Source organism: Zalophus californianus, chromosome 16, assembly GCF_009762305.2.
Source record: "Zalophus californianus isolate mZalCal1 chromosome 16, mZalCal1.pri.v2, whole genome shotgun sequence".
Classification (NCBI taxonomy): Eukaryota; Metazoa; Chordata; class Mammalia; order Carnivora; family Otariidae; genus Zalophus; species Zalophus californianus.
Genome location: NC_045610.1, coordinates 17,284,678 through 17,303,084, shown reverse-complemented (window position 1 = coordinate 17,303,084; position 18,407 = coordinate 17,284,678). Strand labels below are relative to the sequence as shown.

General features: G+C 36.8%; 1 protein-coding gene and 2 non-coding genes across 11 annotated transcripts in view; all 3 read right to left on the bottom strand.

Moving 5' to 3' along the window:
- Positions 1-18,407, bottom strand: part of SSH2 (slingshot protein phosphatase 2) — a 242,078-nt gene that overhangs the window by 48,656 nt on the left and 175,015 nt on the right. For all 9 annotated transcript variants that reach the window (XM_027624644.2, XM_027624637.2, XM_027624639.2 and 6 more), the window contains 3 exons: positions 11,666-11,769; positions 8,936-9,000; positions 1,972-2,093 (listed from right to left, as the gene is read on the bottom strand). In XM_027624644.2, coding sequence (XP_027480445.1) covers positions 1,972-2,093; positions 8,936-9,000; positions 11,666-11,769 — 291 coding nt within the window. The remainder of the gene's footprint in view (positions 1-1,971; positions 2,094-8,935; positions 9,001-11,665; positions 11,770-18,407) is intronic.
- Positions 4,806-4,875, bottom strand: LOC113908378. The gene has a single exon (XR_003515452.1). It is a non-coding gene; the product is annotated as a small nucleolar RNA U2-30 (small nucleolar RNA).
- LOC113908381 lies at positions 5,217-5,290 on the bottom strand. Its single transcript, XR_003515455.1, has one exon. It is a non-coding gene; the product is annotated as a small nucleolar RNA U2-19 (small nucleolar RNA).

Here is an 18,407-nt window from a genome sequence, read left to right as displayed (position 1 = left end):
AAAAAGGTTAAATGAGTTGACATCATATCTTGAGAACTACTTGGGAAGATATGTCTCTCATAAACAATCTGGGTTCTACTTTGGCTTAGTATTGTTTTGAAACATTAACTTTTTATATTCTCAGATACAAAATGATACAAATTCCTTCAAAAGCAATTGAGGAAGAAATGATACTAGATTATGTGAGTGCCAGTATTCTGAAGTGGGCAGCACTTTTCTTACTGTCCAAGGAGCTCATTCACAGAATATGGATGGGAATTCATAATGCCAAGTTTACCAAAAAGAATGAAAACTAGTTTCTATAGCTTTTCACATCACTTTTTTGTCTTCCATTAAATAAAATTTTCATTTGTTAGCTATGATTCAGGCAGGACCATTACTGAAGACAGACACAGTTCACTGAGGATAAGATTACACATCTGATTTCTCACACACTGGTCAGGAGAATCTGAAGTTGTTGCCTTGTATCTCTAGGGGCAGGCTCAAGTGAAGTTTCCAAGCAATCCCAGTTCCTGTTTTATGGGGTTTCCAAGGGAGGAGTCAGGAAGAACCAAAGGAAATAAGACATAGAGTAGCACTGTTGAACTTTCTGCAATGATGGAAATGTTCTATATATGTACTGTCCAATATGGTAGCCACGAGTCACATATAGCTAGAGTACTTGAAATGTGGCTAGCTGTGACTGAGGAACTGAAATTTAAATTTTGTTTAATTTTAACTTATTTAAATAGTCACCATGTGGTAGTGGCTACTGTATGGGACAGCACAGATCTAGAGAGATAAAAATCTAAATCGGAGGTCTTAAAATACTAATGAATGTAGGCAGGGTAGGTGCTCTTAAAGGATAAATGCTTACTGAAAGGTCTGTTGCTTAGCTAACACCAGAGGTTAAATCCATGTAGGAGAAAACCTAAATGTGGTTTACAAGCCTGTGCAATTTCAGAGCATACAATTAAAGGCTGTAAGAATTATATAAGGTAACAACTCTGGCCTTGTGATCCTTGTGAAACTACAAATAATTTTCAGGTTGACTGTACAAGCTTAGGTAAACACTTGTTTGGGAAACCTTCTAATGACAATGTGATTCTTTTCCTCCCAACATCAGGACAATTAGAATCACTCCTAGTCTCTTCTTTTGTGGCTAAATGTGTGGCCTGGGTCACACTGCTAGCCACTTCACAGTCCATTCTAGTCTCAAACCAGGAAGTCAGTGCTTTGAGACATCTGGCAGGATTTCCTGAGGCTTATTATCCAGAGTGCAAAGATCTGCTTAGCCACATTCCACAGTCTTCCAAAGGTTTCTCCAGAAGAAGTGGGAAAATAAAAAAGGAAAGCAATAAACTTTAGGGACACAAAAGAGCCAGGTTCTGAGTGCGGTACGATACCTTTAATTATAGGATGCAAAGTGCGGCTAAAGCCAAAGGTGCATGAGTATAAAAGGTTCTGTTCTGAGTTAGAAAAAAAATCAATTCCCTCCCACCCTACCCTTTTAACTCAGAAGATGGAAAAAGGAAGGAAAACATTTGGTAAAAGCAAGGTGTAAGGCCATGAATAAATATAAGAGATTAGAGTTAAAGTGGGCTCTCTCTGAACCCAAGATCTACTGGTGCACTATCACAAAGGGTACTGTGCCCTAGAATAGGCAAAGTGAATCATTACTGCTTAAAATAAAGTTAACTACAAAGATAACACAACTTTTTATTCCTGGAGATATAAGTTTAAATCATTTGTATTTAAATCATTTAAATCATTTATATTCATTACCATTTAAGGATGAGGGGAAGGTAAGGGATAGTGATAATTTAGGAACACAACCAAAGACATTCACTAATCATTTTCATCTCTCAAGACTGTATGGCTAAGATACTTTAAGAGTAGAATAGTGTAAGATGTTTTTGTAGTAACTCAAAAGGCAACTGGAATAGTTATTTAAAAAGGAGTTTTCTCATCCTTCCTTTTGTGGTACCATACCTGTCATTAGAAGAGAAATCCATTCCTAGGACGATGCTTTCTTCAGTGTCTTGTCTACCATTAGTTGAAACCACTACCATATAGCGTGTTCTATTCTGGTAAGTACTTTCTAGTCTTACAGCCTGGAAGTTAACAGACAACAGATATATTAGGAAATTTAGAAGGTCAGTTTTAGATCATTCAATCTCTTTTTACATCAGCTTCTTAAAGAATGCTCAGGAAGACTTAACTTCAAATTCCAGCTCATGTATTAACTGTGAAACCGTCAATAAGTTACTAAATTAATTGGAGGGAGATATAGTAATACCTATCCCACTGGATTATAAGAATCATATGAAATAGTGCATGTTTATAAAGCACAGTGCTTGTCATATAGTACAAGCTCAAAAGATACTGGCTACTAGCATAATTTATAATAATAACAACTACCAGGGCATGTTCTAAAGACTGAAAGAGGGAAATGTGAGATAATATGAATGTAAGCATTGGACTCACAGATGCAAGTCCCACAAATAATTATGATACAAAGCAAGCCATTAATATATAAGAGGAGTATACTCTGTTGAAATCTTACAGATTATACACTGCAAGATTTTCTTCTTCAGTTTCAGTGATAAAGAAACTGCTTTTTCAGAGAGAAATTGCTTATATTATTTTTTTGTCAAAAACTTATTTATTGCTTGTTTGTAATATTTTAAAAGGGCCTTCCAAAAATTTGAATATGGACAGGATGTTAAATGATATTAAGGATTTACTGTTAGTGTTATAATGGCACTGTAGTTATGCCTTTTTCTTAAGTATCTGGAGTAAAATGACATGATGTCCAAGTTTTACTTCAAAATATTCCAACAATGGGAAGCAACTAAGATGTCCTTCAGTAGGTGAATGGGTAAACTAAATACATCCAGACAATGGAACATTATTCAACACTAAAAAGAAATGAGCTATAAAGCCATGAAAACACATGAAGGAATATTAAATGCACATTACTATGTGAGAGGAGCCAATCTAAAGAGGCTACATATTATATGATTCCAACTATATGACATTCTGGAAAAGGGAAAACTATGAAGTCAGTAAAAAGATCAGTAGTTGCCAGGGTGCAGGGGAGCAAAGAAGTTTTTAGAGCAGTGAAACTACTCTGTATGATACCAAAGTGAGAGGTACATGTCATTTTATGTTTGTCAAAACCCACAGAATGTACAATACCAAGACTGAACCTTAATGTAAACTATGGACTTTGAGTAATAATGATGTGTCAATGTAGGTACATCAACTGTAACAAATGTACAACTGGTGGTCTCTCACTCTCTCTCAAAAAAAATAAAATCTTTAAAAGGAAGGAAGGAAGGAAGGAAAAAAGGAAGGAAGAAAGGAATAAAAAGTTCTGCAATGCTGAGAATGGACCTGAGGTTTCAAATTTCCTTTTAGGCTTCAAGATTCAAGGTTAAGAAATTAAAATTTTAAGAGCCATAGCATAAAGAAAAACCCAATACCCACCTGGGTTAGAGGTTTATCTCATAGTCCTCTGCTAGGAAGAAGATTGATAAAAATCTAATCATCTCATTTTTTTTAAAAAAGATTTTATTTATTTATTTGACAGAGAGAAAGTTAGCGAGAGAAGGAACACAAGCAGGGGGAGTGGGAGAGGGAGAAGCAGGCTTCCCGCTGAGCAGGGAGCCCGACATGGGGCTCGATCCCAGGACCCCGGGATCATGACCCGAGCCGAAGGTAGACGCTTAACGACTGAGCCACCCAGGCGCTCCTCTAATAATCTAATTCATGAAGTTAATCAGAAAAATGTAATTTAAAATGGCAGTTTGTACATAATACCCTAATATTAGAATTGGCAGCAATTTTGGTGTTTCCTCAGTCTCCAAAATTTACATGGAATAGATGACTGAAATAAGGCAATTCAGGTGCATTTGATTAACTCCAGTTCTCACTGAAAAGGATACCACAGAAGTTTATTCTATTGTCCAGCCAAAACAATACTTTGAATTTTGAAACTCTGCAACACTAGCAACTGAGAAAATTATTCCAAGAAAGTCCATTTATTGCCTAAATTTGGATCCTATTACAAGTGTCAGGTGAACTCGACTCGGCAATCTGAGGACTGAGATAGGTCTGAGAAGTCATCTGCCTCTGCTTTATTTCTGATAAGAACCCAACCTGTTTGCAAAGCTCATCTACCAAAGAATGATGTTAAAACTTCTCTCAGTAACTACTTTTAAATGTTTATAATCTGATTACAAGCAGTTCACAAACACCACCTGATAAAATAACTTCTGTCCTTAGCATCATCCAACATCAAGAAATACTATTCCTTAAGCTTACACTGCACCTTTGCCTTTAATTTCTTTTCACCAAGAGTCTTACATCATGCCACTGCATGCAATGTTTATCCTCAAGGAAGCCACATTACAAAGTCCCAATGTCTAGACAGGCAGCTCACCCAATCCATCAGAGAGAAAGGTTTCAAAGTATGTAAATATTAAATTCTAGCCAAAAGAACAAAGCAAAGTCATTATCTAAAATTAAAAGACTTCAGATGTGACACTAATAAACTAAAGAACACTGTTTTCAAAAGAAATAGAGCTTGAGGGAGTCTCAGGATTTTATTTTTTTAGTTTATCTCTATGAAATTCTTAAGTTAAAAAAAATCTATGTATTATATTCTGTGTAGCCATTAAAAACAGATTTATTTGTTGACATGGAAAGATATCTAAAATAAAGAGTGAGGAAAGCAGATTGTAAGTTAGCATTTATGCTTTTATCTCATTTTTGTAAAAAAAAAAAAAAAGTGCTGACATATACTCTTCTCCATTCAATTCTGAGCTCAGATCAACTGTAGAAACCTTCATAGTTATAAAGATCGGTAGTAAAACCTTTTCATCATTGCTCAAAACAGATTAGCCTTTCATATATACACATTTCCACCAATTTCATTCATCCATGAGCAAGTCCTCAGTTATCCACTTTTTAAACACACAAAAACTCCTCTCCTCATCCCCAGACATGTCTTGTTTTGACGATTTTAATTATTTATTTATTTGAGAGAAAGAGAGAGCACAAGTCGGGGGAGAAGGACAAGCAGACTCCATGCTGAGTGTGGAGCCTGATGTGGGGCTTGATCCTATAACCTAGAGATCACGACCTGAGCCGAAATCAAGAGTCAGCTGCTTAACACTGAGCCACCCAGGCTCCCCAAGTCTTATTGTTTTAAATTACTTTATACTTTTGCTTCTCAGAACTACAGAGATCAATCAGGGAGATTAGTAGGTCTTCTGATACTCAGGTTTGGCTATTTTTATAGAATCTGACATACTCTTACACACACACACACACACACACACACGAAAGACTGGAAGGACGCTTATCCAAATTGCTAAGAATGGTTTTCTCAGAAAATAGGATACAAAGTTATTTTTACTTTCTTCCTTACACCTTCCTGTATTCTATGATTTTTAAAAATTTTGTATTTAGAAAAAAATAAACCCATTTTCATTTTGGGAAACTATCAATGTAATATAAAAAACAAAGCCTAAAAAGTCCTTATTTTCTTAAACTCTCCTGGCAAAGTACTCAAAAACATCTTGTTGCCTTATCAGCACCTTAACTCTAGTTAAGAATATTAAAGTTACTTCCAATGTTAGGAAAGGTTTTCATTTTCCAGTCTATTTTTTTTTTTTTTTTATTGAATGGGTATTGGGTAATGTGCAAGAGTATTAAAAAAACACGGTCTTCATTTTACCAGCTACAGTTTTTGTAAATACTGAAGTTAATGCTTGGGACTGTATTTGGAATGCAGAGTTTCCCTGGAGGAAAAAATGGTTTACTCTTATTTTTTATTTTTTATTTTTCCAAAGGTGCAGAGGGAGAGGGAGAAGCAGGCTTCCCACTGAGCAGGGAGCCCGACGCGGGGCTCAATCCCAGGACCCCAGGATCATGACCCGAGCCGAAGGCAGACGCTTAACCGACCGAGCCACCCAGGCGCCCCTACTCTTATTTTCAATGCTAAAGCAAAGTGTGGGATTTGGTGCCACTATCTGTTGTTGGGTTATTAAAAAAATAAAGGCAGGACTTTCAGTTCACTATCAAACTTTTAACCTTATGTACAAGCCCCAGGATGAGCATTTTAGCATTCCAAATTTAACTCAAAACAAAAGGCCTTGCTTTGAGTCTACAAATGCTCCTTTCAGTTAGAAAAGTGCTAATTTGTCCAAAGTCACACAATGTATTCACTCATTTTCTTGAAGATGACTCACTCAATAATCTGAAACATAATGACTATGTGTTTGTAACAATTCAAAACAACTGTAAAATGGCTTGTCATTTAAAATGAATTAATTCAGAGGCATCAGTTACATTTTCGGAATTTATATTTTATAAATGTAAAGCAGTTAAAGCTGCATATTTTAGTAGGCCAAGAAAAAAAGTTAATTGCCAACTCTGCCTTCCCTAACTGCTTCCTTAATGTTTTCCTGTGGTTAAAATTACTTTAATGTTTAGAAGTGCAATCTAAATTCCAGAAGGTTATCAAGGAGAAAAAGATAAAGTGATGACAGACCTCAACTTTAACTCTACCAAACTACACAATTTTTGGAAACTATAAACATGTATCTGACAGACATTAAGTATGTGCAAGTGACCATTATTATGGGTTTTAGAGAAGATGTTTTCTAAGTGTGATTCCTGGATCAGCAGCATCAACATCACTGGAAAACTTGTTAAAAATGCAAATTATTACTGCCTCCCCCTCCCCAAATCAAAAAGTGTGGGTGGAATCTAGCAAAGGGGGCCAGTTCAACAAAGCTCTGCAGGTGATTCTGATGTACTCTAAGGTTTGAGTATCACTGCTTTAGAATATAAATGCTGTAAAAACTGTAAACCACCTTTGTTCACTTATAAAGAAGTGTTTAAGAGAGAAGTATATAAAAATATGGACAAGATTTACGTAAATGTATGATGTAATTTTCAAATTAGGATATAAAATAATTATGTAAGGATTTCTTATTTCATATTCTTTAAATTTCAAAGGAAGTTTCTCACTCAACAAAAATTTGTGTCCATTTTAAGGTGACAGAGACAGCATCTGAGAGAAAAAAATGACAGAATTTGAACACAGAATTACTAAGTGAATGAAAAATCAGTTAACTACCATAGAGTTCAGAGCCCTGATCATCAATTTTTTATAATCATTCTTGTATTATACTCATTATCTCTCTTCCCGTTCAGAAAGCAGAGATCAACCATTTGAATTTAACATGCCAAAAGAAACCCAATTTCCAAGTTATCACCCGAACCTAGAAGGGCCGATCATCACATGCTTAGATTATTGCAACAACTACCTAGTGGACCTCCATGACTTAAGATGGCTTCCTCCTCCCCACTATTCTGTATTAGCTTCTGAGGAATCTCTCTCTCTCTCTGTTTTTTTTAGTAATCTCTATACCCAATATGGGGCTCAAACTCACAAGGCAGAGATCAAGAGCTGGATATGCTACTGACTGAGCAAGCCAGGTGCCCCTCTGTTAAATACTGTAGCTGTTCCATGTAATTCTTTGCTCCAAACCTTGTAGTGTTTCACACTACTGGTTACTGAAAAGGCAGAGGTACTACCTCCAAGTATTAATCTAGAGGGTCAGATAGGGAATACAAATGAGTGAAGTAGGCCATATGAATATTAAATGGGTAGAAATGCTCTTCACTTTTCATAAAGAAACATACTCATCCCATTTTTGTTTTCCTATTTTAATTAAATATTCTACTGTAAGAAAACTAACAGTGAAGAAATGATGACAAATAGAGACACCTGGCTTTAGAGTCTAGGAGACAACACGGTATGTGGGGATTATGGTAAATTAAAAGCCTAGGCCATACCCATGCCTGCCTCTTTGGGTCTAGCAAGTTTTATCATGTGAGAATAAGGTCCCAGTGTTGCCAGAATTTTAGATTTTTGAAGACAAGCTCCAAGTATGGATTTTTATGTGAAATCATTCAACTTTAGAATTCTGGCTCGGAGGGCACCTGGGTGGCTCAGTCAGTTAAGCATCTGCCTTTGGCTCAGGTCATGATCCTGGAATCCCGGGACTGAGTCCCGCATTGGGCTCCCTGCTTAGTGGGGAGTCTGCTTCTCCCTCTGCCCTTCACCCTGCTTGTGCTCTCTCTCTCTCTCAAATAAATAAAATCTTTAAAAAAAAAAAAAATTCTGGCTCAGAGTGAAAAACACCACCACTTGTGGTCCAAACAAAACATATCTGCTACTTTGAGTCCCCTAGTTTGGAGCATTAAATTCTATTTGTCTGCCTTGTTTCCTGGTATCTTATCTTCCTTATTGTAACAATAATCCCCAGATTTGGGCAGCATTTTATTCTCTTCAATATGCTTTCATGTCCATTCGATCCTCTCGACTGTGAAAGGTAGAAAGAAGATGAGGAAGCAGGCTCAGACAAGCTAAGTAACTTGTCCAACATCACATGATTAGTAAAAGCCTAAGCCCAGGTCTCCTTACTCTGAGACCAGCACAAATCCCTGGCCCTTTTACTCTTTCCTTTTCCCTTACATGTGCTTTTGTCTCAGTCAGGCCCTCATCTAGAAGGATGGTCTTCTTTCTTTCTGCTAATCTAAATTCATCATCTTTTAAGACCCAGCTCAAGTTCTACTGTATACATAAAACCTTTCCAACTAGGGCAAGTCTCAAAGTATTCTTTCTTCTGAACTTCAGTTGTTCTTATGGTTAGTAACTTACAAACTGGTGCTTATCAACAGCCTTGAATCATCAAATTATTTCACATCATTTCACATTAGCTCATATCATCCCAATGATATTCTAAGCTCTTTGATGGTGTGGACATGTTACTCTTTTTTGTTCCACATAGCTCCCAGCACTCTGTTGGGACATAAAAATTACTGCTTAATGTTTGCCATCTTAGATAGTCTTTTGAGTAAGAGTTATACTTACCAGCCTGATGTTATCTTCTGGGCGGAGTAATATGAACATTGCTTGGAGATGCTGTTGGAGATCACCTGGTGAAATTTATGAAACAAAAAATAATTATTCTCCACTGTAATGTCAATAGAGAGGATTCCTTCTACCTTAATAACCTGTATAAAAGAGAGTTCTGGGTCACTGAAGGACTATAATTAGACACCGAAATTAAGTGTCTTAATATTATTATTATTAACTTTAAGTGGAAAGACAGAATGGTGGACTGCATCTCTATACATTCACTTTTAGCCTATACTACATTAAAATTTGCTTTATGTTTGTCCAATGGGAGGTGCACTTGAAACCAATCTCAGTTTTGTACTATCGCGGATGTTGATGAAAGCAATGGTGAGATCTGTTGGGCTGTGCTTTCAGGCACACTGAAGGCAGCAAGGAGGGAATCCTGAAAATGCGGTGTGTGATGAATGGGTTTAGAATTACCTCTAACATTACAAAAAACTATTTTGCCATTCTTTTTTCTGTAAATCTTTAGTTGCACTTAACCAAAGATTTTTAGATTCCCCTTAGAATAATGTCAATGGTTTAAAATGATTTCCATATTAGTGGCTGATATTCAAGTAAGAGTACTCATTAAATACAGTGGGTCCCAAGAAATAAATATTCCACTGAACCTAATGTTAGGTCCTTTAACATGGCCAACCATTATTTGAATACACACTTGTTTCTACACTTTCTCCAAAACTAAGTTGAATTTTTTTTTGTATTAAAGTATTATAGATTTCCTCATACTCCTTATTCTATACTAGAAAACATGGAACTTGGGCTAGTAGGAGATAATTAGATAACATACTGTTATAAATGATGACAATCTGAGAACAAAAAACTTCATTCATGCCCACCCAGGTCCAGCTCTTTTTAAAAAATTTTTTATTGTTATGTTAATCACCATACATCATTACTTCTTGATGTAGTGTTCCATGATTCATTGTTTGTGCATAACACCCAGTGCTCCACGCAGAATGTGCCCTCTTTAATACCCATCACCGGGCTAACCCATCCCTCCATCCTCCTCTCCTCTAGAACAGCTCTTTTTTAAGAGTCTAAAGTGACTGACATAGCCACCTAATCATAGATGCCAGTGGATGCCTGTTCTTACATTCATCTTGAAATCTACATACAAAATCTTCCTCCAGGTAATTTCAACTGTTAACAGTGAGATGAAATACTGATATGTGCAAGAAGTGGTGAGGGGTAGGAAGAAAGAAAAGTAGGTTAGCAAACAGATATTTGTTTAAAAGGTCAGCAAGTCTGAAAGCCTCTCCTTTTTTTCCCGTTTCCTTCTCTTAAAGAATGGTTTTCTTGCCGCCCATCCCCCAACCTCCATTTCAATGCTGGCTTCTGACCAATTCCATTACTGCAGAATCTTTCAACTTTCAAAATTAAAAAGGAGAATCATCATGTTTGGCCAGGTCTGTTCTACCACATTTCAAACCCAGAGACACAATCTAAGTCTCACGTGTAAGAACCAGTATGGGCTCATAGGTATAAAACCAAGAGAAATGAAAACATATGTCCATGCAAGAACTTACACATAAAGATTCACAGCAGCATTATTTGTAAGAGTCAAAAATTAGAAACAACTCAAATGTCTATCAACTGGTGAATGGAAAAATGAAATGTGGTATATCTATACACTAGAATATTATTTGGTCATAAAAAGGAATGACACATACCATAATGTAAATGACCCTTGAAAACATTATGCTAAATCAAAGGAGCCTGTCTCAAAAGATCATTTATATAATTCCACTTATATGGAACACCCAGAATGGGCAAATCTATAGACGGAGAAGTAGATTAGTGGTTGTTTAGGATTGGCAGGGAGGGTGGAGGATATAGGGAATGACTGCTAATGGGTAACTGGGTTTCTTCTGTGGGTGATGAACATGTTCTAAAATTACAGTGATGGCAGTACAGCTCTGTATATACTAAAAAACAACAACACTGAATGTATACTTTAAATGGGTAAATTAGGTGAAGTACATGGTATGTGAATTATATCTTACTAGAACTGTTAAAAAAAAAAAAAAAGAACCAGTGTGGGGAGACAAAGTGTTAGCTATAAACAATGAAAAGTGACTTAAGTTACATGTTATAATTGAGTTAAGCAGCTGAGGCTTTTTAAAAATTAAGATTCCTTCTGCTCCATCAGTACAGATGACCCAAGGGAAGGATTTTTAGGATAGAGAACTTGTAGAGGACAACCATTTCTGGGTAAATAGTGGCCTAAGTCCCTACTCCAAGTGCTACTGGCCCAAAGATCCAGCTGGCTTCTTGAAAGGTCAGGCAAAAGTCAAGAAGCCCCATCCCTTCTCCCGTAAGCCTTCTTATGTGAGCTGAGTATGTGGAAACTCAGGTTTGTTAGTGGTGAAAAGTACTGTCGGTACGCAAACTGGCTATTTGCTACTGGAAAACCTTAACTGATAAGTCACATAAGGATTCATTACAGTATCTTTGTACCTTATTATTTTTCCAACACAAATTTATTGAACACTTACTACATATATAATGCATTCTGCTAAGTGCCAGAAAAATAGTGAAAGAAAAGTGATTACAGCACAGTACAATGCCTTCTTTCACTCTTACAAGACTGTTGGAGAAACAGGGATGAGGTTGTCAGCCTTTTAGCACAAAACAAAAGGCAAAGAAACCAAGAATGGAATGGTGTATGTGGAGCTTTACCTGCATGCTTGTTGCGTCTGTGGCTAATTCTTGGTGTAGATGAGCCATTTCCCCGTGGTAGAAAAAGGGCAGCACCTTTGACAGTTAGAAAGCTCTCGCTGATGCTATAAGGGAAAAAGTCAAAAGGAAACAGATTACTTAAGGAAGGAAATCAGAGTACGATGGAGATCCATTTTGGGATTATTCTCTCTCCCATCTTCCAAAGTCCCAATTTCATGGGATGAAGTAAAAATAAAATTGAGAGAGACCCTTTTACTTACACAGTCCTATCTAGACAGTTTTTCTGAAGCAACCTACAATATTCTATATATATATATATTACATGGTAGTAGTTAAGAATGAAGGCTCTGGAAACAAAAAAGAGGGTAAAGGCTCTGGAGCCAGATTGCCTGGGTTTGAATCCTGGCTCTGCTACTTCTTACCTGAGTGAATTTTAGGGGGCCTAAATTTCCTTATCAGTAAAACAAAGGTAATAAAATGAAGCTGTTGTGAGGAATCAACAAGTATACAGTTTCTTAGAGTGGTGCCCTTGTGCAGAGGGATTTTTGAACTCAAAATGCAACTAAGGTATAAAATTCTCAGTTTTACTTTAGAAGTATCTCTAGAAATGAAGCTGGCAGACACATCTGAGAACACTTTAGTTGCTTTTAAAATTCCCAAAGCTCTACCATAAATTTAATTCTTAGTGTTTCAAAGGATTGCATTTTAAGGTACATAAACACAGGTTACACAAATATCAATGCTATAGAAACATCTTTAGATAAGCATAAAGGTATAAATGCCTAAACTGGAAGAAACTTGAAACCCTCATCTTAATTCTTTTTTTTTTTCTTTTTAAAGAGTTATTTGAGAGAAAGCACATGCGTGAGTGGGGAGGGGGTGGTGGTGGATGAGGGAGGGGATCCCGGTGACCCTGAGATCATGACCTGAGCCAAAATCAAGAGTCGGGCACACAACCAAGCCACCGAGGTGCCCCTCTTAATTTTTTTTTTTTTTTAAAGATTTACATATTTGAGAAAGAGAGAGCGAGAGAACGAGCGCATAAGCATGGTGGGGAGGGGCAGAGGGAGAGATAGAGAGAAACCCTAAGCAGATTCCATGCTGAGCGCAGAGCCTGACGTGGGGCTGGATCCCATGACCCTGAGATCATGACCCAAGCTGATACCAAGAGTCCGACGTTCAACTGACTGTGCCACCCATGGGTCTCTCATCTTAATTCTTTTTTAAAAAATTTTTAAAAAATATTTTATTTATTTATTTGACAGAGAGAAAGATAACGAGAGCAGGAACACAAGCAGGAGGAGTGGGAGAGGGAGAAGCAGGCTTCCCGCCGAATAGGGAGCCCGATGCAGGGCTCCATCCCAGGACCCTGGGATCATGACTCGAGCCGAAGGCAGATGCTTAACGACTAAGCCACCCAGGTGCCCCTCTCATCTTAATTCTTAAATGTAGTATTTCTAACTTGTGACAGACAGATTGATTGGTAGCCATTTTTGTGTGTTTTAAAATAACTGGGAGTATAGTTGAAATTTTATACATCAAATGACTGCTATTGAATGTTGCAGGTCAGATGTGGTTATTTTTAGTTTATTTGAAATGACTAACTAAAGGGGGGAGGGGGAAGTAAATATCTGAAATTTGGAAAACACTGAACTTTTTGGTAAGAACTTTTAATTTTCATTTACATTTTCTTTAAGGATATAAAAGGTTGATACTCTATGTAGTTAAATTGACCCATAACCATTGGTGATCATGGGGCAGGTAACTATAGCCTGCAGAAAAAGTTATGATCTAGGAATTTAAGATCCTGAAGTTTTTGTTTAATTGCATCAATTTCTGTATTTATGTGAATTTATAAACTACATTAAGTTTTGAATGAGATTAATCTTGTTTAATATAAGTAAATGTGTCTGTAGACTGTGATCTCTCCAAACTAAAAAGATTAGTACTTGGAATTGTGTTCTTTATGGTTATAGTGTTGGTAAAGCACTAATACACAGAAAATAAAGGAATTACACAGTGCAAGAAAAAAAAAAAGAGTGGTGCCCTTAACAAATATTATTGTTATTGGGTCTATAATTATTAATAACAGTGTTTGATTAGTGTTCTAATCAGATGTAAATTATGTTACAACAGTTACTAATAACAGACCCAAAGTTTGCCTAAAAAATTTTGTTTAAAATACACACACACCATGCTGAAATGTTACCCAAAATTTTACTTTCACTGACTTGCATTCCCACATGCAGTGAAAAGAGGCCATAGGAAATGTGTTTAACCTATGGAGTTTGCCATATTAACATCATCCTTCAATGTAAATGACAGCTCAACAGAGGTGGAGATTTACTGTTCAGGATAGCGGTTAATATAATTACTAGTGAATATCCACAGCAAAGAGAAAATATATCTAAACTATTTCATACCAACAGACTAAGCCTTTTAAATGTTTAATGTTTAAATGTTATCCACAAACTCTGAAAAGGCTAGAATTTCTAAAACACTAATGGCAAAATTTAGAAACATATAATGGAATGGAGGGTTCCAAGTTTGCCTGTAAGTATGTTATGCAGAGTTAGCTAATGTATTGTAAATTACACTGCCTACTCAACATTTCCACTTGGAAATCCAATTGGCATCTCAAATTTACATTGCCAAAACAAAGCTCTTGAGTCCCTGCAAACCTGATCCCTAGTCTCATCCACCCAAATTGTTTGGTCCAAAATACTTGACAGTCGTCTTTGGTTTCTCTTTTTCCCTGCAACTTTATGTATCCTAATCCAACAGCAAAACCTGGCTTTATTTCCAAATGTATCTTGAATCTGCCCACTTAGCTCCATTACCACTTTGACAATGTCCATGGCACCATCATTTTTCAAAACTAACACCACTGTTAAAGGTTTTTTTTTTAGCTTTTTATTATAGAAAATTATAAATATAAACAGAAATAGAGGGGATAATATAATGAACTCCCATGTTCTCACACATTTCAGCTTTAATTCAAGTCCAATCTTTGTTTCTTCTACATCCTTACTCTTTTCACCTTGTCCCTGAAGTGAAACTAACCCCAGACATTCTATCAGCAAAAAGTCTCTTAACTGGTCTATCTGCAACCACTTCTGCACTGCTGCTATCCACTTACCAAAGAGCAACCGGAGGGACTGTATATATCTAAAATACACAGATACATCACGTGCTTCCCTTTGTACTTACAAAGAAAAGCTGAAGTCTTTAGCTTAGACTTCAAGGCCTAGTAACATCCAATAATACATCATTTCTCTGATTTTGTACTATCTCCCCTTTTGTTCACTTGCTATAGTTGCACTGATTTCTTTTGTTTCTTCGATATTTCAGGCCCCTTCTCAGGGCCTTTGTGCTTTTTCTTTTCTTCTATTTTAAAAAAATATTTTATTTATTTAAGGGAGAGAGCACGCACGTGCGAGCACAAGCAGGGAAGGGGCAGAGGGAGAGGGAGAAGCAGACTCCCCGCTGAGTAGGGGGCCTGATGTGGAGACTTGATCCCAGGACCCTGGGATCAAGAACTGAGCTGAAGGTAGATGCTCAACCAACTGAGCCACCCAGGCGTCCCATGTTTTTTATTTTCTACTTGGGATACTTTTTCTCCTGGCCTGTCACTATTTAAGTCACAGCTCTAGTATCATCACCTCTTCCCCATCCCAATCATACTCTATCTTGTTATTCTGTTTTGTTTCCTTCAGGATATATATCATATACTAAAATTATGTTTATTTACTTGTATACTTGTATTTACTTGCATACTTTATTTACTTGTATACTTGACTGTGGTTATCTCCTTATGATAGCATATAAGCTCAACGAAGAGCAAGGATTTTATTTTGCTCAGTACATAATCCTTAACACTGAAAATAGTGCCAAGCACATATTAGGTGCTCAACGGCTATTTAAGGAATGGAAACAATTCATCCCAGGGTTCTTCCCACATGGTTGTATCTGTCCCGTGATTGTAGCAGGATTTGTAATTTAGGACAAGAAAAAAGAAATTCTGTAATTTCACATGTAAAAAATAATTGTTACAGAACTCAATATATGTGGCAGATTAATGGATTGTAAATACAAATGTTTGATGATAAATTAATTGTCAAATAAAATTAAATCACCTCTATAATAATGTTGTCAGTCGTTGACTCAATTTTATCCTTTAATTAAGTGGCATGAAGCTGATAAACTTTTGAGCTAACTTGCCAAATAGAGTGGAACATGTCTTCTAAAAACAAACATAAGAATCCACGGATGCCACTTTAAAAATCTGCATTCTGGCTGGGAGGGGCTGCCTTTATTTTGTTTTGTTTTCATCTTTAAATAAAGCATTGTGCTCTTGTGGTCTGTTGCACAAGTCTTGTCTCTTGTTACGTTAGTGGTATGCACATGTCACCCTGCTGTGGGTCACTCTGTTTCACTCACATTACGGGAACCTAAGACAAAATGTCTTGAGTGACAGGATGAGTGGGGTACACCACAGACAGGAAATGAAATTCACACTTCTGCCAACACAGCATCTGTCTGCTTTACCAAATGAAAATATTTTAAAAATACAGACTAATATTCTACCTATTACCAAAGTTACAGCTGTGGGCACTTTGGTTTCCGGTAAGCAAAGTGGTCTCAACATCTACAAAAGAAGTATATTTGTAGAGAGCTTAAAACAACCAAGCATGCTTTAGTCATTCCTTTTGTGAGACAGAGGTAGTTTCTCTTAGACAAACACTAGTTTAAGAATAAACTTCCTGGTTTGATACATTTATTGTTGCTCATGCTTTAAAGCAAAAAGTGTGTTCTTTAAAATGTATGTAGTGCTTTCACACGGGGAGGGTTAGGGCGGGACCATGGTTAATTGGTTAACCTTGGTTAATTCAAAGCTACCTGGAAAATTCCTGATGGTAAAGGAAAGACCAGGAGTCAAACTCACATATAGTATAAGAGAAAAGATGCTTTTCTATTTGAATCATTTACACAAATCTCCATGAACTTTTCTGATAGAACAAAATGCACAGCGGATACAGCTGGGTCAGGAGACTGTCCTATTAGGTGCAGTACAGGCTTCCAGAGAGTCATGGCAGACACACTATGGATGGTATAGTCAATTGTCTTTATTCTGTGGTCCCAGATTAGGACTCTCCAGTTACCATAAAAGTGGCATATACTGTTGGTTACAGGGGATCAGGAATAAAAGTGTGGCTGATTACAAAAATCCCTTATCATCACTGAATAAAAGTCAAAGCTCTATAAACGCTGTAAAAAATGGGATAGCAGTATGATGGTGTGGAAGTGAAAAAATAAAATTCACAACCAACAGGGTTAGGTGGTTCAAATTCAACTTGAAAATTAAATGCTTTATTTGTATATGAATAAAATTATATGTACATAAAATTCAATCACATGTACTTCAGTGTAAGGTAAAAGCTTAGTATATTTTGCTAGAACGGCAAGAGATTCATTTATGTAAGTACTGGTCTTTCTGAAAAAGCTTCCTGAAGATCCAATCAGCACAGAGTTGGTCTCTACTTAAAAATATAGAGAGCAAGTGAAAACTTTTACACATTTTCTGAGTTGACCAATTCTGGACCAGAAACAGGACTTCGCCAGTAAATTTTATGGAGCCATCCATAGGTGATAACAGATGCCTGAATTAGACACAAACCCAAAAGCTTTCTCAGTCTAAAGATGGAGAGTATTTAGCTGCTTGATAAGAAAATGACACAGGATCATCTTGTTAAGAAAATGACACAGTGACAAATGAAGTTCTCCAGTCTTTATCAGAATACAACTGAAGATCATCTATTCCTCTCTTGCCATAAAACTGCTTGCTCAACAGAGAGACAATCATTCCTAGTTAGACATATGAATAGCTAATAACTAACTTGACTGGATGCTTAGAGTATGCTGGGCACTAAGCTGAGCACTTGACTTTATTTCATTTAATCTTCACAACAATCCTACGAAGTAGGTACTATTTTTTACCCCCAATTTACACGTTAAGAGACTGATGGACTCAAGAGATTCTACGTTATTTGCCCAAGATCACACAGCTGGTAATCCTCAGAGCAAGAATTCAAACCAAGATTTGACTTGAAAGTTCATGCTTTGAATCACTCTCTACTATGCTGTTCTAGTTTTATGATATAATTTAAGTAAAATGAAATACAATGTTTTCCCACAGAGCTTCCAACAGAATAGAATTTAAAAGTAGACTACGGGAGTGAAAGAAAAGGACTGAAATAAATCCAGATCTCACCTCTTCTCATGCCTTTTTTGTTTCCCTTATCAAGGGCACGAACAGAAAGACTATACTGAGGGGAATCAAGAACATCTGGCTGAGAGATGAATCCAGATGGGCTGGACAGTACAGAAAAGAACAGTAATTTCTGTTGGGAATGACAGTAGCATTTCAGTCTTGAAATGGAGGAAAGGTGACTCCGCTTTAAATAGATTTGGGGAAGCACTCTGTGCCAATCTCTCCTGATCAAAATCACTTCCTAAAGCATGAAATTTGTTAACTGGCAGTTTATTCTCAGGCAGAGTGTAGAGAAAAAGGTCAACTAAAAGAAGAAAATACTTAACTGTTCTGAGGTTGGAATAATTTTTTTTTTTTTTAAGATTTTATTTACTCAGAGAGAGAGCACGAGAGAACACAAGAGAGCACAAGCGGAGGGAGGGTCAGAGGGAGAGGGAGAAGCAGACTCCCCTGCTGAGCATGGAGCCCGAT